Raw genomic sequence first — 27,927 nt, forward strand, 5'->3', positions numbered from 1 at the left:
GAAAGTGGGAAAATCTGATGGTTAGATGGCTCTCCAGTAGGGGAAAAAACTGGATAGCCCTCTAGAAAAAAGTTGGCTCCATACTTTGCAGCACACATGGATAATTCCAAATATATTAAAGATTTAAATGTAAAAAAATTAAGAAAGAAAAGTGCTGAAAGAAAAAAGGCTTTTTTTTTTTTTTTTAAATAATCTAGAAGATCTTCCTAACTATTATGATCAATAGACCATGGGATACCTGGCTGGCTCAGTTGGAAAAGCAAGCAACACTAGACCTTAGGGTCAAAAATTCAAGCCCAATGTTGGATGTAAAGATTACTAAAATATATATATAAATAAACTTTAAAATGATTAATAGACCCAGTTACAAAATCAAAGGCTTATGCACAGTAAAATACAGTATAAGCTAAATCAAAAGCAAAATGATTAACTGGGGAAAATATTTGCAAGGCACATTACAAAGATTAAGCTCCTTAATATAGAAAGAGCTTCTCCAAACCCACAAGAAACAGACCACTGATCCAACAGAAAAATGAATGGAAGATAACAAGGAATTCACAGAAAAGGGAATACAACTGGCTCAAATACATGAAAAGACGTTACAATATCACTTTTTAACCTACCCGTTTAGCAAAATTTCCAAAAGCTTGAGAATATATACCACTTGGCAAGAATATGGGGACACAAATACCCATATGTAGATGGTAGGAGTATAAACTGGAACAAATTCTTTTTTTTTTTTTTAATTTTTTTTTTTTTAAGATTTTATTTATTTATTTTACAGAGAGAAATCACAAGTAGATGGAGAGGCAGGCAGAGAGAGAGGGAAGCAGGCTCTCCGCTGAGCAGAGAGCCCGATGCGGGACTCGATCCCAGGACTCTGAGATCATGACCTGAGCCGAAGGCAGCGGCTTAACCCACTGAGCCACCCAGGCGCCCCTGGAACAAATTCTTTAGAAGACAATATGACAGTATCTATATTCCATTAATGCAGGAATTCTACAACTAAAAATTTATACTACCAATAAATTCTCAAACCTGTGAATAACATTAAGCCCAAATTTACTCCTTGCAGCACTGGTAGTAACAGGAAAGATTAGAAACAACCAAACGACCAGCAACAAGGGATTGGTAAAATAAATTCTGGCACAACCATATGATGGAGTACTATGCAGTTATTTAAAAAAAAAAATAAAAGAACAAAGAAGTTCTTTATGAAGGGATATGGAAAGATCTGCAACATTTTTTGGGTTTGTTTTTTAAGGGAGAGAGAGAGAGAGAATCTTAAGCAGGCTCCATGCCCAGCATGGAGCCCAAAGCGGGGTTTGATCTCATGACCCTCAGACCATGACCTGAGGCAAAATCAAGAGTTGGACGCTTAACTGACTGAGCCACTCAGGCACCCCTCCAACATTTCTCACTAAGTGGAAACAAAGTAAGCTATAGAACAGCTGTATGTAGCATGTTATTGCCATTTATATAGCTAAGAAGACTAAAGACTATATATTTGTTTTGGCTTACATATATGTTTTAAAAAATTCTAGAAGGATAAACAAGAAACAAACAAAAGTCATTATCCAAAGAAAGAGAGAGAGAGAGAGAGAGAGAGAAAGAAACTGAGTGAACTGAGACTGGGAAGGTTAAGGGGTATCATAATAAGCCTTTTGGAAATTTTTTATTTTGAGACTTTCTGAATATCATATCAGTATTAAAAAATTAAACAAGTAAATTTGCAATTTCTTGCAATCAAAACAAAGGGAGTAAGTAGAATGATATTAAGGACCATTTTTCAGATTAAGCGCCTTGAGCCATTTAGCTACACTGAAAAATGGCCTTCTGGATATTTGGCCTCTTAATGTTCTTGTTCTTGGGTAGTGCTGGGATGCAGATGGCCTTATTTATGTTCCAAGGTCTCCTTTTTCTTTGCTTCCCCTGTTGATCAACCTTTCTCTTCTTCCTTTTTTTTTTTTTTTTTTTTAAATACTGTGTGGAGACAGTTGCTTAACAAGCCTGACTGCTATCTTTTGAAAGTCTGCTTATAAACTTTGAAACCCTGCTTACAAGACTGGCAGTCGGCTGGCTTCTGGGGACTTAGATTTGAGGAGGGTTCCCACCATTAGCAGAACGAGTAAGAGCAGTTTCCTTTACCTGGACTGTATAAACAACATGGTTTATGCTGAGCACCTGCTTTTCTTCTGGGAGAATGGCCTTTAATATGTGCCAGGCAGAGGGTGCCTACATAATGAATCCCCAGCAAAAACCCCGGGCACCGAGTCCCTAGGGAGCCTCGCTGGTAGACATGTTACCCATGTCATCTCATTTGCTGCCAGAAGAACTGAGTGCATCCTCTGTGACTTCACTGGGAGAGGCCTCCTGGAAGTTTGTGCCTGCTTTTCTCTGGACTTGATCGCATGTGCCTTTTTCTTTTGAGATTTTGCTCTGTATCCTTTACTGTGCTAAATCTTAGTAGCGAGTGTGATTATACACTGAGAATTACCAGTTCTCATGAATCGCTGAGCCGGTGGGGGTGGCGGGGGCTGACCTTGGAGACCTCTGACTTCCTCCTATCAGATTATATTTAAATTTTAGGTCTGGGAAACAGTTTCTTTAAGATACCTTACACATCTCTGGTCTAACCCATTTGGTATTCAATTTTATAGTGTAACTCCCATGGTATTATCTTATTTTCTTTATTTTCATGTTTTTGGGAATGTCTCATAATTGCCCCCATATAGGGCTTATATGGTTTAATGCTATTAAGGCAGACGCTTAAGGGATGAGCCACCCAGGTGCACCTCAATGCTTTTTAAAAGATTTTATTAATTTATTTGACAGAGAAAGAGTGAGAGCGCACAAGCAGGGGGAGCAGCAGGCAAAGGGAGAAGCAGGCTCCCCACTGAGCAAGGAGCCCAACTTGGGGCTCAATCCCAGGACCCTGGGATCATGACCTGAGCCAAAGGCACAGGCTTAAATGACTGAACCACCCAGGCACCCCTCTCTCTTTTCAATATTTACACTTCTTGCTAGTCTGGACAATCTTTTTCATTGCATTATTTTGGGAATGTTAAACAATTCTGGTCAGGACTAAAACAAGATCAATCACAAGGATGATAGCAGGCACTCTCTTTTTCTTGCTTATTTTAACTGAGAATACTTTTAATGTTTCTCACTCAGAGTCCAAAATTGGCGACTTAGTATAGTACCTTTTCATCATAAGCTGAGTTTTTTAGTTTTTGTTTTTGTTTTTGTTTTAATTAAGAATGGGTACTGGGGTCTACGGCCATACCACCCTGAACGCGCCCGATCTCGTCTGATCTCGGAAGCTAAGCAGGGTCGGGCCTGGTTAGTACTTGGATGGAAGAATGGGTACTGGGGAGGAGGGTGCCTGGGTGGCTTGGTTGCTGGGCATCTGCTTTTGGCTCAGGCTGTGATCCAAGGGTCCTGGGATCGAGCCCCACATTGGGCTCCCTGCTCAGCAGGAAGCCTGCTTCTCCCTCTCCCACTCCCCCTGGTTCTGTTCCCTCTCTCACTGTGTCTCTCTCTGTCAAACAAAATCTTAAAAAAAAAAAAAAAAAAAAGAATGAGTACTGGGGAGATGTCTGGGTGGTACAGTCAGTTAAGTGTCTGACTCTTGGTTTTGGCAAGGTTGTGATCTCAGGGTCATGGGATGGAGCCTCAGGTGGGGCTCCATGCTCAACAGGGTGTCTGTCTTCCCCTCCCTTTACCCCCCTCACCACCACATTCTCTCTCTAAAATGAATAAATAATTCTTAAAAAAAAAAAAAAAAAGAATGTGTACTCAGGGCACCTTCGTGGCTTAGTTGATTAAGTGTCCAACCCTTGATTTTGGCTCAGGCCATGATCTCAGGTTCCTGGGACTGAGCCCCAGAGTAGAGCTCCACACCCAGCAGGGAGTCTGCTTGAGGATTCTTTCCCTATGCCCCTCCCCTCACTTGCTCTCTTTCTCTAAAATAAATGAATAAGTCTTAAAAAAAAAAAAAAAAAAGAATGGGTACTAAATTTATTTATAAAATGAATTATTATTTTAAAAGAATGGGTACAAAATGACCCCCGAGTTAAGCATGTGATTCTTCTTACTGATCCTATCTGTATAGTATACAATATTGATTGATTTTCACAAAATTGATATACAATTCAAATAAACTCTTTTGTTAGATTATTCTATTAATCCATTTACTAGTCTATTTACTAGTATTTCATTTTTTTTCTACTCTATAATAATAAACTAATCTGGGGTAGGGTTTTCTTTTGTGTGTGTTATTTGTGTCTTAAAATTGTCATTACCATAATAATTTCTATCATTTACTGAGTACTAATACTACTTTTCAGGGATTATCCTAGGCTTCGTAAATCATAACCTGTAATCTTAACAATACTATAAGATCAGTATTGCCAACCTATTTTACAGAGAATGGAAAAGAGACACAGAAAAAAACAAGGACATGATCAAGGTCATGTAAGTGTCTTGTGACCTAATTGCTATTGAATATAAAGTTTTGATTTTCATTGCTCTGGAACTGTATATTTGATTCCAAAAGTTTAAAAGTATTTACAGGTGAACTCCAAAGGGCTAATCTTTCTTGTAGGGGAAAATGAGATAACTTCGATCATTTCCCTCTATTTCATACCCTGACTGGGTTTTTCTGATTTCCTTCTTACAGTGATTAGATTTTTTTCTCCCAGGAAATTATCTATTTAATGGGTACTTTAAAACATCTTTAAAACTTCAAAATAGTACATAGTACCATTTTTAAAGATCTCTTTTCTTCAACAAATACTCCTTGATCCTACCGACTAGACACTGTTCTAGGTGGTAGGAATATAGCAATAAACAAAACAGATAAAAAAACCCCAGCAATCTGTTTTCCTGGAGCTGGCATTTAGATGCGGGTGGAGGTGGCAGGTAGAGACCCACAGTAAACAAAGCAGTTATATAATATATAAGGTGACTAATGCATATTACATATGGAAAAAGCACAGAGTATGGTTAGCAGCACAGACTTTACAATCAGATTGTTTAAATCCCAACTCAGCCACTTACTAGTTGTGTGACCTGGGGCAATTACTTAACCTTTCTGTGCCTTGATTTTCTTTTTCTTTCTCTCTCTCTCTCTCTCTTTTTTTTTTTTTTTAAAGATTTATTTGTTTGACAGACAGAGATCACAAGTAGGCAGAGATGCAGGCAGAGAGACAGAGGGGGAAGCAGGCTCCCTGCCAAGCAGAGTGCTCGATGAGGGGCTCGATCCCAGGACTCTGGGATCATGACCTGAGCTGAAGGCAGAAGCTTTAACCCCCTGAGCCACCCAGGTGCCCCCTTTTTAAGATTTTTGATTCATTTTTTTGAAAGAGAGAATTTGAGTGGTGGGGAGGGGCAGAGAACAGAGAGAGAGAACAGGCTCTCCACTGATCAGGGAGCCCAAAGTGGGGCTAGATTCCAGGACCCTGGAATCAAGACCTGAGCTGAAGGCAGACGCTTAACCAACTGAGCCACCCAGGTGCCCCTGCCTTGGTTTTCTTATCAGTAAAATGGGAATAATAAAAATAACACATCGGTTTCTGAGGATTAAATGTGTTAATGTTTGTAAAGTGCCTAAAATAGTGTATGACACTACACAGAAGCTAACTGTCATGATCGTTAAGGAAAAAATAAAGAGAGGTGGATAAAAAATAAAAGAGGCATATGATTTTAAATAGGGCAACTAGGGAAGACCCTATTGAGAAACTTCAACCTGTCAAACACCTGAAGAACAAAGTGGGTGTCTTTGGAAGAGGACTCAAGGCAGAGGGAAGAGACTCAAAGATCCTAAGCAGCTGACAGCCATGTATGTTAGAGGCACAGCAAGGTCAATGTGGGTGAAGAGAACTGCTAGGAAGATTGGCAAGAGAAAAGCTCAGAAGTGCCTCCGAGGGGAAGAGAGGGCATGTGAGGGCAGATAACATGAAGCCTTTACTCTGAGTGAGATGAGCAGCCTCTGGAGATTTTGAGTAGAGAAGGGACATGATCTGACGTACAGGCACACTCCACAGGAGAACAAGGGCAGAAGGCAGGGAGCTGCTGCAATAGTTCAGGGCAGAAACAGCAACAGCATCAGCCAGGGTGAGGGGAGCGGAGATGGTAAGAATCTGGATGTATCTGTTACAGCCAAGAGGACTGCCTGAAATGGAAGTGGGGTATGAGGGGAAAAGGAGGCAAATATGAAACCAAGGATTTGGCTGGTGCAACTATAGAAGTTGAAAATCATTAACTGCTCTGGGGAAAGCTGGAGATGGAAGAGGTCCAGGGATTCTGTCTTGGGCATGTGAAATTTGCAATCTCTATTAAAATTACCAATCAGAGATATGGAGTAGGTAGATTATATTTGAGTCTGCAGTAACAGCGAGTGGTCTGAGCTGGAGACAGGTTTAGAAACTGTCAGAGCAGAGATCATAATTAAAGTCATGAAACTAAATAAGGGCATCAAGTGAATGAGTTGTAGCTGGAAAAGAAGAGCACAAAGACAGAGGCCAGGGCCATTCCAATGACAGGAGCTTACAAAGATGTGGAAAAACCAGCAGAAGAAACTGAGAAAATCAGCTGACTCCAGACCTCTTTTGCACTGAGGCAATCAAACAACTTGAAGTTAGGTTTTAAAGATTTAATCCAAAGAAAAGGATCCCTGAGAGCAGGGTCTGCCTAAGATGGGAGTCTGATAAGAACCCGGCCCTGGTAAATTGGAATCCTAAAGGGTTATACCTTTCATGTAAAGATGAACCCAACCCAAACTTTTTACCTTCCTTTCCCCATGACTATTCCTCAAGGTGTCTGCAAGGAAAATTTTCTCAGTAGTGAACAGAGCAGAGACAAACAAAAACACCACAGTGCCTGAGGGTTGTAATTATAAGCTCCCCCTCTCATGTTTGCAGCTCAAATTCATACCATGAAGATAATCCTAAAAACATGGTCCCAACACAGTCATGTCTCCAGGTGTCTCGCCAAAGCAGATACACACTATCTCTGGATGAAAGTATCTTCATTCTAGGGCTCAGTGAATTTCCCACAAATCGTTTTAAGGATAATGAGAAGAAACTGGTCAAATGTCATCAAGCATTCAAGAACACAAAAATACCAAAGGGTGTCTTTTGGCAGCAAAAGCAGATTTCAGGTATAAGAATTATCAGATAGATAATAAATAATAAATAAGTATGCTTAGTAAGTTTAAAGAAATAAAGAACAAACTCAAAAACAGAAAAGAGGAAACTATAAAAAGGTAATGGGTTATTTTAAAGGAACCAAACAGAACTTTTAGAAATAAGACATAACCAATATAAAACTCAATAAATCGGTTTAGAAGAAAGTTAATCACAGCTAAAGAAAGAATTTTTGAACTGAAAGACAGAACAAAGAAATTATCCAAATGTCAACATGTTACACAAAAAGACAGAAAAATGTAGAAGAGAAGTTAAGAGATGTGGAAGACACAGCAAGAAGGCTGTGCTAATGAATATGAATGTATGATGAGTTCCAGAAGGGGGTGAGAGAGATGCCAGGGTACCACCAATGTCTGAAGAAATAATGGCTGAGAATTTTCCAGCAATAATGAAAAACTCCAACGTATAATTCAAGAAATCCAACAAATCCCAATAGGTTAAGTATAAAGAAATAAAATGTAGACATACCACAATATAATTGTAGATCACCAAAAAAAAAAAAAGGAGAGAGAGACTATCTTTCAAAGTAGTAAAGAAGAAATGGAATGAGGGACGCCTGGGTGGCTCAGTTGGTTAAGCAGCTGCCTTCGGCTCAGGTCATGATCCCAGGGTCCTGGGATCGAGTCCCGCATCAGGATCCTTGCTTGGCAGGGAGCCTGCTTCTCCCTCTGCCTCTGCCTGCCTCTCTGTCTGCCTGTGCTCACTTACTCTCTCTCCCTCTGTCTCTAACAAATAAATAAATAAAATCTTTAAAAAAAAAAAGAAAAGAAAAAGAAATGGAATGAGTGTGGCTGACTAGCAGAAGAGCTCTTACACGCTCTGGTTAGGCAGGTGAATGTCTTAACAGACTGCAGCAATCTGCAGCCATTAGTTAAATACTTTAGGATGGGGCTGTTTATATAAATATCACTGTTTGTTTGTTAAGAAATTTTATTTATCCATTTGAGTGAGAGAGAGCGCGAGAGGGGAGAAGGTCAGAGGGAGAACCAAACTCCCCATGGAGTTGGGAGCCTGATGCAGGACTTTATCCTGAGACTCTGGGATCATGACTTGAGCTGAAGGCAGTCACTTAACCAACTGAGCCACATAGGTGCCCAAATATCACTGTTTTGACAAATGCATAATTCATGTTTGTTGGCAGAGATCCAGTTCTGTCACAAATATTTAAATATTCAAAGGGTTTTCTTCTCCCAAAGAAAAGAAAGCAGAACTAAAAGAACTACAAGAACTAAAAGTCACTGCCCAGAATGACCGAGGGGTTTACCTTACTCCTACTATACATGTTACACATCTTGGCATTTCAATCACTGTCTTCTGAAATGACGCTTGGACTAGCATGCAAAACTCCTCTTTCGCTAAGTGTTGAGAGAGTTTGGGCTTTGAAATGAGAATGGCTGCTGGAATCAATTAGGCAAAATACTTAAACTCCATAGGCAAAGGTTCCTCATCTACAGAATAAAGATAATAGTGCATACCTTCATTTAATCATTCAACACATATTACCAAGAATATTTTAAGTGTAAGGCAGTGGAGACATAAAGATCCATGAATATATAAACATAAACACACATACAGACTTTAGCAAAAACAAAGCATAGTGCTGATAGTCAGATCCTCACATTCTAAGCTGAAGAACTGAACCTGCTCTGGTGAAAATGACAAGACCACGAAGAAAGACCTGAAGATACTGACATCAGAGATTACCCAGCTAAGTGGTCCAACTAGATCATCGCACCAAGCATCTCAGTGTGACAAGCTCTATGTACAACCTCAGAGATAACAATCATTGTGCTAGCTTCCTCTCTTAAATCTGAGCAAACAAACATTACGATACCCTGAGGAAAGTCTCTATCATGAAATATATAGACAAAACCAAAGAGAAACAAATCAACATAGAGGAAAAGATACCATGCAGGGAGAATTTTAAAATGATAATTGATATTTTCAAAGGTTAGAGAAGGTATGTCAACCAAGATGATTATATATGTACATGCACATATGTCTTATAAACACACACAAATCTGTATCTTTATGAAAAAACATCCAAAAAACAAATGAGAAGTCTAACAGGTTAGAAGATAAAGGCAATGGAATTACCTAAAGAGCAAAAAGAGCAGGAGATGGAAAATAAAGGGCAAGACAATCGGAGTACTAGACTATAAGGTCCAATATAGGAGTGACAGATGGTTCCAAGGTCCCAAAAGATAGAAAAGAGAAAATGGGGAGAGGAAATCAATGGGACAACTCAAGAAAATAGATGGAGTTTCCATGTTGAAAGCACTCGTGATGTACACGCCAAGCTGCATGAATAAGCAAACCCAGACCAGGGCATCCTATTTAAGAAGTTGAAAACTTCTTAATGGAGTTTTCACCGGAGCTCAAACTGATGATCCTAGATGTTTCCAGAGTTTCCTAAGATTGAAAACAGGTCACATAAAAGAATCAAGAATGAGAACGCTTTTCTACCACTTAGGAAATCCTGCAAGCTAGAAAGCAATACAACAAACCCTTCCAAATTCTGAAGGGAAATAATTTCTAATCTAATCATTCAAGCATGAGGGTAAATTAAAGAACAACTGAAGACACTCAAGACCTCAAATATTTTACCTCCTGTTTACCCTTCCTAGGAAGTAGCTTCTGGAGATCCTGCAACAAAATGAAAGCAAATGAAATGGGCGTCTAAGAGGAAGACAGACGGGGATTTGGGAAACAGAGAAGAGATGAAGACTTCCCAAGATAATAATGAAATGAGGTTTGGGATGAGGTCTCCGTGAAGGGCACCATTCAGAGGCTCTGGGAGTGGGGAATAATTCGGCACCAAGAGAAAAATTAAGAGACAGACATATCTGAAGACTCTGAAAGAAGTAGGCGACTGGTGTGCAGATTGGGGACTGAATCAATGCGACGTTCAGACAAAAACAAGGAACAACGTTACGTAATTGTTTGCTCCAGGGAAAGCAGGAAGTTGCACAGGAAAGAAAAAGTTTACTATAAAAAAGAAAAAGTTTACTATACAGCTTGGATTTTAAACACATTTTCTCATCATTATAATATAAGCACCAAATAGTCAGTGAATCAAAATCATGTTAGAAGTCAAGGTAAAAGGTGTAACTGTGAGCTGGGGATAGCAAGAGGAAAGAGCTGAATTTCTTTTCCAGATTGAGATAGTAAGACATAATGCCTAAAACTGAACAATCAAGAAATATCAATACGAGCATGTTATTTAGAAAAATGATGGCTAAGCACCCGAATAATCAGCTACAAAGATGTAACTGGTGGCCTCTGGAAGAAGGCAAGTAAGGCAAGTGAGGGCAGGCCTTTTTGGTAATATGTGTGGGAACTTGCTGACTGAGGGTCCCCACCTTGACCCACACTGGAATTGCAATGACACCCAAGATCCACCTCAGCTCAAGCAATGCAGGATCACACGAGCTGGGGCCCAAGGAGAGATAGTTTTGAGAAGGACCCGAATGTTTCTGATACATGGAAAGAGTTGAGAACTACAGCTTTAAACTACATGCATAACTTACTTCCATAAAAATAAAGAATATTTAAATGAAGAGATATACATGAAATGTTGGTACTTATATAAAGAAACATGAGCAAACGTGTTCAGGAAACACAGCAAAATCGGCACTCGAGAAATAGTACATCAGTCACAGAGTTCTTTCTCATTAGAAATGTGTAAAACGGTAATTTAAGACTTTTCACACATGCTCTGCGGGGGAGAAGTATATATCCGACACCTTCATGTATCAACACAGAGGATGCCTACTTGATTTAGAGGTACCGAACAGTACTAATTTTTAAGAAGACCAAATTTGTCTGTGCCGTGCTCTAATTTGCCTGGTGCATAAACAAGTCTGTTCTGGACAATTTAATTTTTGAAAGGAGTGATACTCCACGTGCCATTAAAAGCAAACAGAAGAACCTTCTATTAATGCACTATTATCCTCGGTGTCAGAATATCGAAATTTTGAATTAAATCATGATATACTTTTAAGATAAATACATTTCCAATGATGCACAATGGTGTTTTTAAAAATCAGCATTCAGTACTCATTCTCTATCCAAACAGCACTTTGGAAAATAGCAGGGACGTACAATGAATGGTATTCTTAAGCCTATAAAAGGTGGTATCAAATATTATCCAATCAAGTTGAGAGAAATTAATAGATGGATAAAATACTCAAAATGCATGCTAGATCCTATTCAGTAGTACACTTGACCTGGTATAGCAAGCGATTCTGTCACACCACTAAACTGTAGCAAATGATTCCTTCTTATCGACGAAGACACTGAATGCTTCCTCTGAATTCTGTGAAGATATAAAATGCCTGGACTCTTCTGGGTTTACAGGTTTAAATAAGTTAGCCAATCAAGCTTTTCTTTCCTTCAGCAGCTTCCTACCCTCTCAAAAAGATTAAAAGCAACAACACACACACGATTTACAAAAGTATACAGCTAATTTTCCTAAAATCAAAAGTTGTAATGTCAAACTTGACAGAACGGGTAGCAGGATATGTGTGAAAAATTTAGAGTGGGTTGGATGCCCTGGAAATTCAGATACTACCTCTAAAACACAAAAATTGGATGGTAAACATATGCTTGGGATCATCTCTTGGCTAGTAGACATGTATTTCCATTGTTCTCCTGAAATAAGTCTACTAATATTTGCTTCTCCGTCTAATTATATGAACACCCACAACAGAAATAGTTTTAATTGGCAGATCTGTGTTCCTAGCATATTTTTGAGCATATTGCCAACTAATGAAATATTCCAAACACATACAAAGATTCTGTTTTCATTTTTCCATAAATTATGTAGTTTGAATTCTAACTGCACTACGGGCGGTTTTTACACAGTCATCGAAAAACCACTGCTTCAATAGCAAAATATAAAACAAAGTCTTTTCACTTTAAATCCCTGTTACTTATTTCAGCCTTCAGGGCCATCTTTTTTTACTTACTGTCACAAATTTTTTTAAAAAGTTAAGTGCATCTAAAACCATTTATGTTGATATTCGGACTGTAACAGCATAAAATGGGATAGAAATTCCATGTAAACTCCAGCAACTCGGCGTATAAAAGGGGAAAAGTTTGAAAACTAGAAAATAAAATTTGCCCGTATCCTCCTACCTCTACAGAAGTAAATTACTCTGGGTTATATAACAAAAATAAACCTCCCACCAGAGATCTTGGAAATCTTGAATTTTTTTTTCCTGCAGGAGAATTTATTATTTTCCACTGAGTGTCCATTCATGCGTTTTCTTCTTGTCTCTATTCATAGCACCAGATCCTGACTAGCATGCACAACCTCAAAAGAAAAGAAACACTAAATACAAACTGCGTAAAATGTTTGAAGAATAACACAAAATAAAAAGGCTGGGGTTAAGACTGCTTACCTTGGGATAGTGCCACAATGACTAACACACACAATGCTGCACGTAGAACTCACCTTGTATGCGACACTGTTGGACGAATCCACTATAATAAACAGGGGCTTCCTCGTGAAAGGGTAGAGGTCTCCGGGATGAAGGCTAGGGAAACAGCAACGGTAACAACGATTAACTGTGCAGCTGCACCGGCCAAGTCTCAGAAATCTTACTCCTCAGTTTGGTCTGCTCCCATCTCTTTTTCAACACAGCTTAGAGCAAGAAACAAAGATTAATTTGGCAAAAGACGAAACATGTCTATATCGACTGGAAGAGACAAGTTAGCAGTTTAGATGGAAAAATATTCAGAGAGAACAATTATTCAGGCACATTCAAGCTAAAGAGAAATCTACAGGGCGCCTGGGTGGCTCAGTGGGTTAAGCTGCTGCCTTCGGCTCAGGTCATGATCTCAGGGTCCTGAGATCGAGTCCCGCATCGGGCTCTCTGCTCAGCAGGGAGCCGGCTTCCCCCCCCCCTCTCTCTCTGCCTGCCTCTCTGCCTACTTGTGATTTCTCTCTGTCAAGTAAATAAATAAAATCTTTAAAAAAAAAAAAAAAAGAGAGAAATCTACAGATTTAATGATGGACTAAACATAAAATAGGAAAAGCTCACACGTCAGCATGTAGGTGCTTGTTTAAAAAAAGTTCCTTCTGGGGCACCTGGATGGCTCAGTGGGTTAAAGCCTCTGCCTTCAGCTCAGGTCATGATCTCAGAGTCCTGGCATCGAGCCCCACATCGGGCTCTCTGCTCAGCAGGGAGCCTGCTTCCCCCTTTCTCTCTGCCTGCCTCTCTGCCTACTAGTGATCTCTCTCTGTAAAATAAATAAATAAAATTTAAAAAAACAAACAAACTCCTTCTAAGAAAATGTTCTGAAATCATGATGTGCTAACACAACCAGATTTGTACTGCAGTGAGTCTTTTAAAAATCTTCATTTATTTTAAAGATTCTTAATACATCATGCTACAATTTAATATTACAGATACTAAGTAGAGGCTCCCCTTTCACTATCCATTATGATTCCTCTGGATATTTTGCACCAGGATCAGCTGGGGTGCTTGTTAAACATACAGATTCATTGGCCCACAGAAGACCCACTGTCCCCGAGGTCTGAAGTCCAATAACAAACATTTGAGAACCGCTACTAAACAAGGCCACAATTTTGGTGTGTATCCTCTTTCTCATGGCCTACCAGACAACGTATGTATAAAACCTTAATATAAATGTGCATATAAATAAAATGATGTGTCAATGAGCATCATCGTCGAACCTCAATGGGTTTCAAATATAAGTTTTTCAAATATAAATCATTTATGACCAAGGTCAATGACAGCACCAATGTATGACTTGGAGGACTGTTAGCTATTATACACATAATTTGAAACACCTCCCTTTCTGCCCTCCTTCCCTCATTCTTCAATATGAACAGTTAACATTTTTCTGTAAAGTGCTATTAGAAATGCAGTTTCCTACAAGTCCAGTCTCCTTTATAACCAGACGGCTATCCCTCAGCTGGAGAGAGTCTGGAGCCAATACCGGCCCACGTAATGAATGTGCAGTATTTAGAAAAACAGCAAACTTTCATGGATGAAATTTCCTTGAAATGATACAACTAAGTTCATTTATACTATATCAAACCAAAAGAACCTTATTTTAAAAAGCTTGTATTGGGGGCGCCTCAGTGGCTCAGTTGGTTAAGGGTCTGCCTTCAGCTCAGGTCATGATCCTGGAATCCTGGGATCCAGTCCCGACACGGGTTCCCTGCTCAGCTGGGAGTCTGCATCTCCCTCTTCCTCGACCCCACCCCCACTCAAGTTCTCTCTGGCTCACTCTCTCTCTCAAATAAACTTAAAAAAAAAAAAAAAAAAAAAGCTTGTATGAATGTTAACATGTATCATGTCCTGACATACTATTTATGGACATACTATTTATGCATACCTTTATAGTTTCTTTCAACTTGAATGTAATTCTGCTCACTGACATATTCCCAATGACTGAACAGGACCTGACATATAATACTCAATGAAAATTTTAAAAATGAGTATCAGCCAAAAATTCTAATTTCCTAGGACACTCAGAGCCTGAAATATTGCTGGAAACCAAATAAGTGTTCTTAATAGTAGCCTGAGGGAGTATTTCCAGTACTAGAAAAAACTTCCCAATTTACTTAGTATTTTCTAAGACAGAACTATAATTTTTATAACAGGGAAAGACACCAGAATACATACCAGTGCATTTCCTTGTGGGACTGATTTCGTTTGTGGATGGCATCTCCATTTATAATATCTCGGTTACTATTAGTAAGTACCCCTCCAAAATCATAAGGACCTATAAAAACAAAGGGAAGAATCCTAGACTTCAGTTGGAGAATGATACTGATCTGACGCTCATATGACTCTCTTACTGATACAAATGGAAGACAATTACAAAACATTTTAACCACTTTAAAATTTAACATTCTAGTTTAATGCAGTATTTAAATGATTTCAGCATGTTGCCTGTTTCAACATTTTAAAAAATCATTTAATCATTCTTCAGTTCTTCAAACAGAATAAAATGAGAAACAAGACAAGAATCTACTGCACCCCATTTTTCTGGGTAGTAAAAGGGATGGAAATCTGGGATGTTCAAAATGATCTTTATATTTCAAGCAAAATTATCTCTCAAATTCAATCAAATTATCTAAGAAAGAAAGTTGCAGAATTAAGTCCTAAGAATTTCTTAAATGTAATTCTAAGTGAGCCACTAATTATAAAATTTAGGGAAAATTTTGAGGGGGACTTAAAAATTCTCATTGCAAAAACTTCATTTTTAGAAAAGAAATGCCAAATTTCAGTGTGTGAAAAACATCTGTTTTTTTTTTTTTTTAAGATATTTATTTATTTGATAGAGAGAGATCACAAGTAGGCAGAGAGAGGAAGGAAAGCAGGCTCCCCACTGAGCAGAGAGCCCGATGTGGGGCTCTATCCCAGGACCCTGAGATCATGACCTGAGCCGAAGGCAGAGGCTTAAACCACTGAGCCACCCAGGCGCCCCAAAAACATCTGTTATTGTCTCTATTACGTCAGCACTGAACTTTCGGTTTGAAGTTAGCCTTTCCTATTGGTCACATTGCTTAGTTGAACTCTTATCTAAATGGAACTGTTGGGACGCCTGGGTGGCTCAGTTGGTTAAGCAGCTGCCTTCGGCTCAGGTCATGATCCCAGCGTCCTGGGATCGAGTCCCACATCGGGCTCCTTGCTCCACAGGGAGCCTGCTTCTCCCTGACTCTGCCTTCCACTCTGTCTGCCTGTTCTCTCTCTCTCTCTCTCTCTCTCTCTCTCTGACAAATAAATAAATTTAAAAAATAAAAATAAAAAAAAAATAAATGGGAACTGTTAACTGTGGGATGTTAGGAATCATCTCTCTCAAAGGGCCATTTAGTTAGTACCTATTATACTTTGAAAAAGTTAAATAAGATCAGTATGTCAAAATGGGGGCGCAGATTCAACAGTACATGTTTAAAAACAAGGAAATAATTATTTACAAATAAAATTACTAACTTCATTACCAAAAAATTTAAAGCAATTTATGATCGTGTCACTTTTAACACTGTTACGCTTTATTCCTTAAGAATCAATGCAATGAAAAGACTCTGAGATTCATTTTGCTTCTTTTTCATTTTAACACTTTAAGAGGACCTATAAGTCATGCAAGGAAGATGGCAGGGACATGCATTGTATAAAGGAATGCAAATTTCAACAAACAGATGAAGAGGAAAATGTTAAGAACTTTAAGAAAAAAAATTTTTTTTGTCCAAAGACTTAATTTCCTAATTTATATCCATGTTACTCATCTATTTTGCTCAATTTCTTATATTCTGGACTCATATATTCTGGATAGTTTTGATTCTGAAACAGCATCCCAATATTCTTCAGGTTGAATCCATAAAAACCAAAAAAAGGACAGAAAACAAAACCATGACAAGAACTTGAACTTTCACAGTTACAAGAGTGCATTAATTTCTACCAAGACTTTTAGCCACAATGAAGCCGCTGACCAGATTCCCCTTTGCCCTAAAGGCCCAGAAAAACTCAGCGATGTGAAGCAGAACAGGAGGCTTGGTTATTCCATATATATTTAAATATATATGTGCCTTTGGCAAACTTGATAATGAGGCATGCATTTAGTATACGAATTTGCTGGTTATCTGTGGACTTCAAAGTATAATATTGCAACTTAAATAAAGCAGACAGGGGTATCTACAAGACTGCCAATTCAACAAAGGGACCAGGTTTCAAATACGGAAGCCTCTCTGGAAAGCTTGGGATGGTCTGTGGGCTACGGGCCATCGTCTTGTAGAAAATAAAGAGAATTCAAGCCCTGCTCGCAACAGGGAGCATTCCTTTATTGTACCTTCACTATCAGCACGACCTGTGGGGAAGACGCCAGTGGCTGACAGGTAAATCAGAAGCACACTATTGGCGGGCAGCTCCTGCAATTAAAGAAAATCACATACACCAAACAACAAACGGTTTCATTGAACATCCTGACATTTTCAAGTTAAAGGGGCAATAAGAACCTAATTCAAAGTAATGCCATCTTCTCCAGGAGTTCAACCACTCTTGCAGGTTCCAACTCATAACTGCTCAGGCAACAAAGAATCATTACAAATCTATAATCTATTACTATTGTCCAAAGTCTTGAATTCATTCTCTGCTTTGAAAACCTTGTCATTTAGAGAATGGTCTCTGCAAACCTTGAAATGGAGAAGTAAGGATCCTGGCCATAGGTCAAAAAACCAACTCCTGCCCATGGCTTTCTCTGCATGAGCGCTGGCAGGAATCCCCTACTTCTCCCAGTTCTTTCAGACCTTCAGATGGCCACAGTGCTCCCCAGAGCTCCCTGAACACACAACATGCCTGTGCAATCTGACCATTATGCCCAAAGTACTCTAGTAATAAAACCTGGAGAAAGGAGAATGATGATTAGTCAGTATTCTCATTAGTTAACGGTTAAGAAAGAGTCAAAACATCATAAGCAATTTCTGTTCCAAATAAATGTGATCAGATATTCTGAATGCAGTTTTCAATTTCTTATTTCATCAAAATTCTTGACTCAAAGATTCAAAGGAAAGAGTGACTCTCAGATTCTACTCAGGGCACACTTTTCTCATATAGCAAAGAGTATTGGATCATATATACCTTAAAAGATGCTGCTAAGAATGTGTATAGTTGACTGAAGGTTGGTTTGTAGAGCAGATACTTGTGGGGGTTTTCTCGTCTGGTAGGCTTATCAGCCGATTCCTATATTTACACACAGAAAACAAGACACATACGAGCTGTATTTGACTGATGAATTATCAATGTCTTTTTTTATGATCCTCTTCATCAAATAGCTTTTATTTATTTATTTTTTTACTCCACGTTACTATTATTGTGCTTATCTCTCCTGTATCTCAAGAGAATTCTCTATTTACATGCACAGCATTTGTTGAGTTAACAGCATTCCCTAAGGAGCAGAGGCAGAAACAGTGTTACCAAGATTGCAAATGTAGAGAGAAGATCACCTGCATTCCTGGTTTATTCATCTGGGAGGCTAAGTTCATTGGCTCCCTTTCCAGGGCTTGTAACATCCGGAACATGTCCACAGTTAGTTCACTAAACTTAACCTGCAAGGAAAACAAACCTGACCATGAATGCAACATAGACCCAGAAGCCTCCGACCATCATAGTACCCCAGACATTCATGCGTAATTGATGACATCGGGTAATTTTATTCCCCAGTGTATTACTATAAAACATTTCCAAAAACAGAAAACTAAAAGAATTGTACAGTAATACCCAGAGCGCATCATCTAGATCCTATACCATTAACATTTTGTTTATTTGCGTTACCACGTATCTCTCCATTTATTTATATTTCTGCCAATCCATCAACTTCCTCAGGTATTTTCAGAAACATGAAAAGCAATCATCTAAATAAAAAGACCTACATTAGGTCCTTCAAAACATGCTAACTTTTGGCAAAACAGACTGTTAGAAAATGGCTATGGCCCATATTTCAAAATCTCGTCAATACATTTTTGGCTCTATATGATGTTTAAGGGTACAGCCCTCTCCGTTTTGAATAAAACTTCTATAGAACTTCAGGAAGGCAATGTGTTGTTTTAAAAAAACTTTTTTTTTTTTTAAATCATGCCAAGTGTACTCTTTCATCCCTACCACCTATATCACCCGTCCGCCCACCTGTCTCTCCTTGGGTAACCATCAGTTTTTCTCTACAGTTAACAGTGTGTTTCTTGGTTTGTCTGTCTCTCTTTTCCCTCTGCTCATTTGTTACTTAAATTCTACATATAAGTGAAATCCTATGGTATTTGTCCTCCTCTGACCTACTTTGCTTAGCATTATACTCTCTAGCTCTACCCATGTTGTTGCAAATGGCAAGATTTCATTGTTTTTAAGGCTAATATTCCATTATACAGACACAGAGAGAGAGAGAGAGAACCTCTTCTTTATCCATTCATCTATCAATGCACACTTGGGCTGCTTCCACAGTTTGGCTAGAAATAATCCTACAGCAAACATAGGGGTGCATGTATCCCTCTGAATATGTGTTTTTGTATTTTTGAGGTAAATACCCAGTAGGGCAATTACTAGATCATAGGGTAGTTCTGTATTTTTAACTTTTTGAGGAACCTCCACACTGTTTTCCACAGTGGCTGTACCAGTTTGCATTCCCACCAACAGTGCAAGAGGGTTCCTTTTCCTCCACATTCTTCCCAACATTTGTTGATTCTTGAATTTTTTTAATTTAGCCATTCTGACTGATGTGAAGGGAGGAATACCCCATTTTGGTTTTGATTTACATTTCCTGGATGATGAGTGATGTTGAGCACCCTTTCACGTGTCTGTTGGCCATCTGTATGTCTCTACTGGAGACACTGTTAATGTCTTCTGACCATAAGCAAGCAATTTTAAAATTTAAATTAAATTTGCAAATTAATTGCTTTTTAAAAAAAGATTTTATTTATTTATTTGTCAGAGACAGAGAGTACAAGCAGGGGGAACAGGAGGCAGAGCAGGCAGAGGGAGAAGCAGACTTCCTGCTGAGCAGGGAACCTGATATGGGACTTGATCCTCGGACCCCGGGATCATGACTTGAGCTGAAGGCGGCCGCTTAACCAACTGAGCCACCCGAGCATCCTGCAAATTAATAGCTTTTAAAGCCAAAATTGGAGAAATACTAGAAAAAGTTACCAATAACAAAAATGAAAGGTGTGCAGGAAGGATGCAATATTTAAACTTGTGTAAATAATGCATACAGAAAAAGGTATTCACGGGACCCATTTCTGATATCCCATAATTTCCAGTAAATTTACATTTCTAGTACATTAAATCCTTACCATCATGGAACTATTCTGTCATGAAAAAATATTTTATATTGGCTGTGATGAATATACTTAAAAATAATTCTTCCTCCCTTTGCCTGACTGTAAAAGTAATATAGGGATTTAGAAAGTTATAAAGAAGAAAATAGGGGTGCCTGGGAGGCTCAGTTGGTTAAACATCTGACTCTTGGTTTCAGGTCACGTTGTGATTTCAGGGTCGTGGGCTTGAGCCCTGTGTGGGGGCTCTGCACTCTGTGGGGAGGAGTCTGCGGGAGATCCTCTCTCTCCTCTCCCTCTGCCCTTCCTGCTTGCTCACACATACTATACTCTCTCTCTCAAAATAAATGAATAAATCTTTAAAAAATTTTTAAATAAACTTAAGCTTTAAAACAGCAGAAAATAAATCACCTATCATTCTGTTAGCAGAGATAAACCTTTTAGGATATTGGTAAATTTCCTCCTAGTCTTTTTGCCTGTACATACATGCATACAGACATTTTAACATACATGAAATAATTCTGTTTACACAGCTCTATTCCAACTTTATTTTCACTTACCATATCATGAGTGTATCGACCTCTGCAATGAAAAATCCTAAACCTGCAAATGTCTGTAATACAGTCCATACGGACATGGCATAATTGAATTAACCATTTTCTCACAAATGGATTTAGGATATTTACAAGGAAAGTCATTGTGTAATAAAAATCTATAATTCTATAGGAAAGCATTATTTTTCAAAGTGAATTTTTAGTATAATTCCTTCACCATTCTTTACCTGGTTATTGCAATTACCAATAATGAGTGCGTCAGCCAGAGACAACTGTCCCACAATCATGCCCTGTTCCAGCAACGGGGCTCCTGTTTCAGCGAGGCGATTAGATGTGATAACAATGGTATTGTCATCATTCAGTACCATCACAGGGTCCGCCTGGAGAAAGAAAGTAGTAAGTAGTTGATGGACAAGACACAATGTCAGTACATATTGTGTGATATATATACACACAATAAAAATGCATATTATCCGTGATTACACAATCATCCTTGTCAAAAGCTGACCTCAATGAAAGCTGCTACTTCTTGAAGCACCAGGTTCCACTCCACTTGATCTTCTGTATTAAAGCGGTGAGTATAGTCTTCAATTTCATCTGATAATTCCTAATTTTAAAATATCACAAAGAAAAATGATTATAGGAAAAATACACATAAAAATAGGTTGCTATATTATACCATATTCTTTACAGAAATTGATATAGTTAAGAAGCTTGATTATTATCAACATATAGTCCCATCTATAGCCAAAAAGTCCCAATATAATAGTTCCAATTATAGCCAAAAACAAAGAATACTGCTTTATTTTGCTTTAAGACTCCAGAATAATACATACTAGTAAGATCTTCATAGAGATAGAGAGTAACTCATATTTAATCAATGCTACATCAGCACTTAATTTATTAAAAGAAGATTCTTAGAGATAAAACCCCCAATTTTTAATATTTGGAAAAAAATGAAGACCGTCTAGATGATTTTCATTGGATTTATATCATAGTGTGTTTTGGGAAGAGTCTTGTTAGCAACTAGAGATGGAAGAAGACAGAAGGACCTGGCAAAACTAACATGTTCTGGGGCGCCTGGGTGGCTCAATGGGTTATGCGTCTGCCTTTGATTCAGGTCATGACCTTCAGTTCCTGGGATCAAGCCCTGCATGGGGACGCGGGGGTTCCTGCTCAGGTCCCCATCCCTTCGCCCCTTCCCCTACTTGTACTCTTTCTCTCTCTCGTTCAAATAAAACACATACACACATACACACACACACACACACACACACACACACACACCCCACAAAAAACTAGCATGTTCTAGTTGAGTACCAAATATTAGGTAGCACACCACTGGAAGGACTGACTGAATACAGAGTGCAACCAGAATGGGGTATGCAGTAACTACAGATAGGGAGTGAATTCCGGGTACGGTTACCTCCTAATTACCTCAGCTAATGAAGGGGAGTGAGGCAGACAGAGCAAAAGGATGGGAAGACCAAAACTCATTCACAATACCTTTGTAAAACAGTATATGCTTATTCTTGACCTAACCTTTCAATTATTTTCTCTTAAACCAACTATTTTACCTTTGGTTTGCATTTCTTGACCATCCATTGATGGGTAGTGAAATGTGAAACATGCTTAAGGGACAAAAGCAAGGAATTAAGAGAAATGTTTCAGGCTAGTGTGTATCAGAAATATGGAGAGAGCAGGAAAATCCTTTTAGCACTGCCCTTGTCCAAAGCTACTATACTTTGAATGCTGTAATGTTTTACATATATTAAAATTATTTTTTACCCTGAGTCTATTTTTTTTTTAAGATTTATTTATTTATTTGACAGAGAGAGATTTCAAGTAGGCAGAGAGGCAGGCAGAGAGAGAGAGAGGAGGAAGCAGGCTCCCTGCTGAGCAGAGAGCCCGATGCGGGACTCGATCCCAGGATCCTGAGATCATGTCCTGAGCCAAAGGCAGCGGCTTAACCCACTGAGCCACCCAGGCGCCCTACCCTGAGTCTATTTTTGAGAAACAAAATTATCCATACACAATTACAGCCTAGGATTTTAACAATTTTAAAGCACACTCACCTTCACCAAATCCTTCACAACATCCATTTTGTTGAGCAGAAGACAAACTACAATAAACCTTGCGTAGTATCGTAGCTTTTTAACGACCAACTCAGGTCTACGGCAGAGAAAGAGGAAGTTAACTCATTAGACTCAAAAAAGAAAACATGCTCTTTGATTTTTCCAGCTCTCTGGCAGCTTTTAAACTCTTCAGATATTATTTTGCACAGTTACAACTATTTCTGCACATAACCTATAGTCGCATTTAAACACGTTTCTTACTCGTAGATTCATTACGTTCATTCATATATTCATTCATTGAACAAATACCCATGGGGACCTTAGATGCCTCAGGCACTCTGCTAGAAGAATGATTAAAACAAACAACTACAGACCCAGCTCCCTCTTCACAAATCTCAGAGACAGGAAGTTATCTATAACATAGTGGACACAGATAAACAACAATGACAGAATACATACAACAACAGGAGGACTAAAGGATACTATCTGAGCCCATAGAGGAGGGTTCCTAGCGAGAGTGATGTTGTGGTAGAAGACAACCGCAGGAAAATATGAGGTGAAAAGAGTTCCAGGAAGAACATTTTTTGTTTTGAAATCTTATTTTCTGGTATTAATGTAATCAAACCCAGTTTTCTTATGCTTACTGCTTGTATGCCATATCTTCTTGTATCCTCGCCTTTCAAGTACCTGTGTCTTTTCATGTTAACTGGTATATTGTAGACAACATTTAGTTTGCTTTTTTTATCCAGACAATCTCTGCCTCACAGACTCAAGAAGTTGGACCGTTTACATTTTATCTGTTACTTTGGCTGGGTTTGCATCTCCCACTGGGCTGTCTGTTTTCTATTTGCCCGTCCTGTATTTGTTTTCTAGTGCTCCTTTCTTGCTTTCTTTCCAGTTCATCACATATATTTTAGTGCTCTATTTTATGTTGTCTGTCAATTTCCTACTTATACCTCTTTCCTTACTTTAGTGGCTGCTATGAGTAAATGATCAAAGGTTATTGACCATCAATATTGTACCTCTTCACACTTGACCCTTTATACTCATCCCTTATCAATTCAAACTCGGTATTTCCGATTTCCACAGCTGCCGTTACAATTGTAATAATCTTACAACAGCATATTTTGGATATTCTGGACACTTTCCATGATAAAATTTGTAAAAATTCCTCTTTGACCCATGAGGTATTTAGAAAGGTGTCTACTAATTGATATATTTATTGATTTTTTAAAAATTATGTTGTCATTCTTAATTTTTAATGGCACTGGACCATGGTTAGACATCCTACACTTGAGGGATGCCTGGGTGGCTCAGTTGGTTGGACGACTGCCTTCAGCTCAGGTCATGATCCTGGAGTCCCAGGATCGAGTCCCGCATCGGGCTCCCAGCTCCATGGGGAGTCTGCTTCTCTCTCTGACCTTCTCCTTGCTCATGCTCTCTCTGTCTCTCTCTCAAGTAAATAAATAAAATCTTAAAAAAAAAAAAAAAAAAGACATCCTACACTTGAAAATCACTGAAACGTGTTTTATGTCGTTAAAGTCAATTTCACAAAAGTTTCATTTAAGCTTGAAATTTATGTGCATTTGCGTATTGTTGGCAGTTTTAAGCACATTAGAACAAGTTTTTTTTTTTTTTTAAAGATTTTTATTTATTTATTTGACAGAGAGAAATCACAAGTAGGCAGAGAGGCAGGCAGAGAGAGAGAGGAGGAAGCAGGCTCCCCGCTGAGCAGAGAGCCCGACGCAGGACTCGATCCCAGGACCCTGAGATCATGACCTGAGCCGAAGGCAGCGGCTTAACCCACTGAGCCACCCAGGCGCCCCTAGAACAAGTTTTTAATTATGTTATTCAAACCTCAGTTTTTTGTTTTCTTGATAAATGATTAAATATAGTATATGTAAAATCTTCTTGTATACTGATTGGATCGTTTATTAATTTCTTCCATAAAATATGCCACTTTTTGCTTTACTATAATATTACACTATTGGGCATATACAAGTTTGGAATTTTTTTTTTTTGAGTTGTTCCTTGTACCAGTATGAAGTAAACCTCTATCTTTAATAATGCTCCCTGCCTTAAATATAGTGGCATTTCTTCCCTCGGCTATCTATTTTATCTTTTCCTGTACCTTGTATCTTTGGAGGATCTCTTATAAACACTATATTATTGGATTTTCCTTTAAAAGGGATACTGATAATCTCTGACTTTTATTAGGAAGTTTAGATCACTTTCATTTACTATGATTACCAATGTACTTGTATTTATTTCTACTTTAGTTTTTTGTGCTAATTATATTTTAGTGTGTATTCCTTTTCTACATTTTATTGTAAAGATCATACATCATAATTTTAGTTTTCACTTTCCTCCCCTCTACCTGTTTTGAAGTTATACATTTTCTTTATGTTCTTAAAATATTTTTGTTAATTTTTTTATTTTTTAAAATTTTTAACAAAGATTATTTATTTGACAGAGAGAGAGAGAGATTACAAGTAGGCAGAGAGCTAGGCAGAAAGAGGGTGGCGGGGGAAGCAGGCTCCCAGCTGAGCAGAGAGCCCGATGCGCAGCTCAATCCCAGGGCCCTGAGATCATGACCTGAGCTGAAGGCAGAGGCTTAACCCACTGAGCCTCCCAGATGCCCCTATTTTTGTTAATATTTTAATAAGCAAACTTTACTGACTCTAAGCTTCTTCTGGACGATAAATGGATGTTATTGGTATGGTTTAGTTCTTTACTTTCTTCTTTCATGTTCTTGTTTTGTCCAGAATTTGGCCCCATTTTATCTCAATAACCTCAATTAGCCATTAATACAATGACCACTGTCTTATGAAGTCCGTGGTGTTTTAGGAAACAAAGGGCTAACTTTTTTCTTACCAATCCTTGTAAATCCCCTCTTCCTTCGAGTTTCAATTTTCCTCTTTCTGAAGAAATCCAGAATCGTTCTCTTACATCACCAGAACTAACCACCCTCCTACAAGGGTGTCCCAGCACTGGTCACAGGGTGAATGACCTGAGGATTTCCCTTACTTTCTTGACAGCTAAACTGTCCATTTAAAAGGATGGCTGAGAGATGCCTGGGTGGCTCAGTGGGTTAAGCATCTGCCTTCAGTTCAGGTCATGATCCTGGGGCCCTGGGATGGAGCCCCATGGGGGGCTCCCTGGTCAGTGGGAAGCCTGCTTCTCCCTATTCTCCCTGCTTATGCTCTAGCTCACTATCTCTGTCTTTCTCATAAACAAACAAACAAATAAATAAATAAATAAATGAAACCTTTAAAAAGAAAAAAAAAAAGACAGTTGATCTGTTTATCCAGCATCTCTAGGTTATTTTGGATACAGTTGTTTTTTATTGTTTAGCCTATCACATTATCAAAGTGGAATTCAAACAGGAGGAAAATCTGTAGGAGGAAGATGTTCATTCATAGCTGAACTATTAATAAGAAAATTTCTTTAATTTTTTGATAAAAATAAAACAGGTTCTGTGGATTTGTATCATATCACACAATTATGTAACACTGATTACACAAACACTTATTGAACCAGGCATTGGCAAATTTTTGCAAATGGCCAGACAGTAAATGTTTTAGGCTTCGTAGGCACATACGGTGCTCATAGTGTATCTACCCTTTCTTTTTTTTCACTGCACTTCAAAAACGTAAAAAGGATCCTAAGCTACCAGACAGTTCCCAAACAGCCGTGCCATCCCTGTATTACATGAACACACAGCAGTAGATGGATGTGTTCTGTTGTGGAAACCACTGTGTCGAACTGAGCAGAGGTCAGGTAAATAAGTCAGGGCTATCCATTCATACACACGAGAGGCTACCCCTGTCAGGCCCCAAAACCTCAACAACCCACAGCCCCACTGTCTGAAAACACATCAAACTGCAGAAGGAAAATATCCCGTGAACCACAGTAGGAAGGTCCACTTCAAGTCCTCCCTACACACACCACTACTAGAAGGTGCCACGGTCCTCAAGATTCGATTCACGGTTCCCATGATGGAAAAAGTCCATTATGTCACCCCCACAGCTGACATCACGATTCTCCTGACAAAGTTCTTCTGGTACTCCAGAGCCGTAGCTTTGTCCAGACTGCCAGGCCCACTGCTTCTAACTGACTCAGCCCACTGACTCTATACATCTGCCCGAGAAACAGTCTTCCCAGGTGGCTGACTGCCACATGGCTCCAACCTCTGGGTACTCAGAAACTTCATCCTCTCCACATTGAACTCTGACCAGGTCAGCTTCAGCCATTTGCAAAGCCAGAGTCAGTGGCTCCCAGGGCAAATGATTATGCAGTAATATCTCCCCTACTAAACACAATAATGATGGAATGAGACATTTTCAGAGTTGTGTATGTGTCGCTCTTGGTGATCACTGGAATGTACCATTCCTTCTGGCTCTAACACAGTCCTTAGGTACTGAGACAATGCAGAGAGAATTTGCCCCTTTGAGGAGAGATTTTTGCTTTTAAGGGAACTGCGAAATTGTGCAATACTCTCTTACTTAGTTTTAATCAACCAGCTGTTCGCTTTATTTTTTTATTTAATTTCAATTTAGTTAACATATACTGTATTATTAACTTCAGGGGTAGAATTTAGTGATTCATGAGTTGCATGCAACACCAGTGCTCCTTGTATCAAGTGTCTTCCTAAGCCCAGCAACCCTTAGTTTATTTCCTAGACTTAAGAGTCTCTTATGGTTTGCCTCCCTCTCAGTTTTCATCTTACTTTATTAATACAATAGAATATAACCCAGTCATCAAAAAAAGAACGAAATCTTGCCATTTGCAAAGACATGGATGGAACTAGAGGGTTATTATGCTAAACCAGCTGTTCATTTTAGTACCTAATAGCAAGTTACCTTGGCTGTCTTCCTACCCTGTATGAACTGAGAAACAACCTACCAACAATCATCCTTTCTAAGGTACAGGGAACAAGGTCAAGATTTTAATTTAGTGGCCTCAGGCAAGAGATTTGTCATACTGGTTATAAATAATCCTACCTCAAATAAATAAATAAATAAATAATCCTACCTCTGTTCATCTGCCTTGCTCTAGGAGGCAGCACAGGAAAATCATTCATATGGGGTATTTGCTATTAAGATAGAAAAGGATTTTAATAAAGGAAACTGTTGGTTTTAAGCCAAAGGGCCCAAGGCCAATTTCCCTTTGAGTGAATTAGAAAATGCACAAGAGTGAATTATACAAGGTATTTCATTATTGCTTAAAATGGTTCTTTCCTTGGGGCATCTGGGTGGCTCAGTTGGTTAAATGTCTGCCTTTGGCTCAGG

The 27,927-nt window shown here is 38.8% G+C and overlaps 1 protein-coding gene across 9 annotated transcripts in view; it reads right to left on the reverse strand.

Annotated features, from left to right (window-relative positions):
- Positions 1-27,927, reverse strand: part of SCAI (suppressor of cancer cell invasion) — a 143,147-nt gene that overhangs the window by 23,001 nt on the left and 92,219 nt on the right. For all 9 annotated transcript variants that reach the window (XR_014301975.1, XR_014301976.1, XM_082695536.1 and 6 more), the window contains 8 exons: positions 22,637-22,733; positions 21,070-21,168; positions 20,789-20,941; positions 18,190-18,291; positions 17,825-17,926; positions 17,037-17,115; positions 14,870-14,969; positions 12,667-12,748 (listed from right to left, as the gene is read on the reverse strand). Coding sequence is in view for 7 of the 9 variants with exons in the window: in XM_082695536.1 (XP_082551662.1) it covers positions 12,667-12,748; positions 14,870-14,969; positions 17,037-17,115; positions 17,825-17,926; positions 18,190-18,291; positions 20,789-20,941; positions 21,070-21,168; positions 22,637-22,733 (814 nt within the window). In the remaining 2 variants the exon portion in view is untranslated. The remainder of the gene's footprint in view (positions 1-12,666; positions 12,749-14,869; positions 14,970-17,036; positions 17,116-17,824; positions 17,927-18,189; positions 18,292-20,788; positions 20,942-21,069; positions 21,169-22,636; positions 22,734-27,927) is intronic.

Source organism: Mustela nivalis, assembly GCF_964662115.1.
Source record: "Mustela nivalis genome assembly, chromosome: 13".
Taxonomy (NCBI): domain Eukaryota; kingdom Metazoa; phylum Chordata; class Mammalia; order Carnivora; family Mustelidae; genus Mustela; species Mustela nivalis.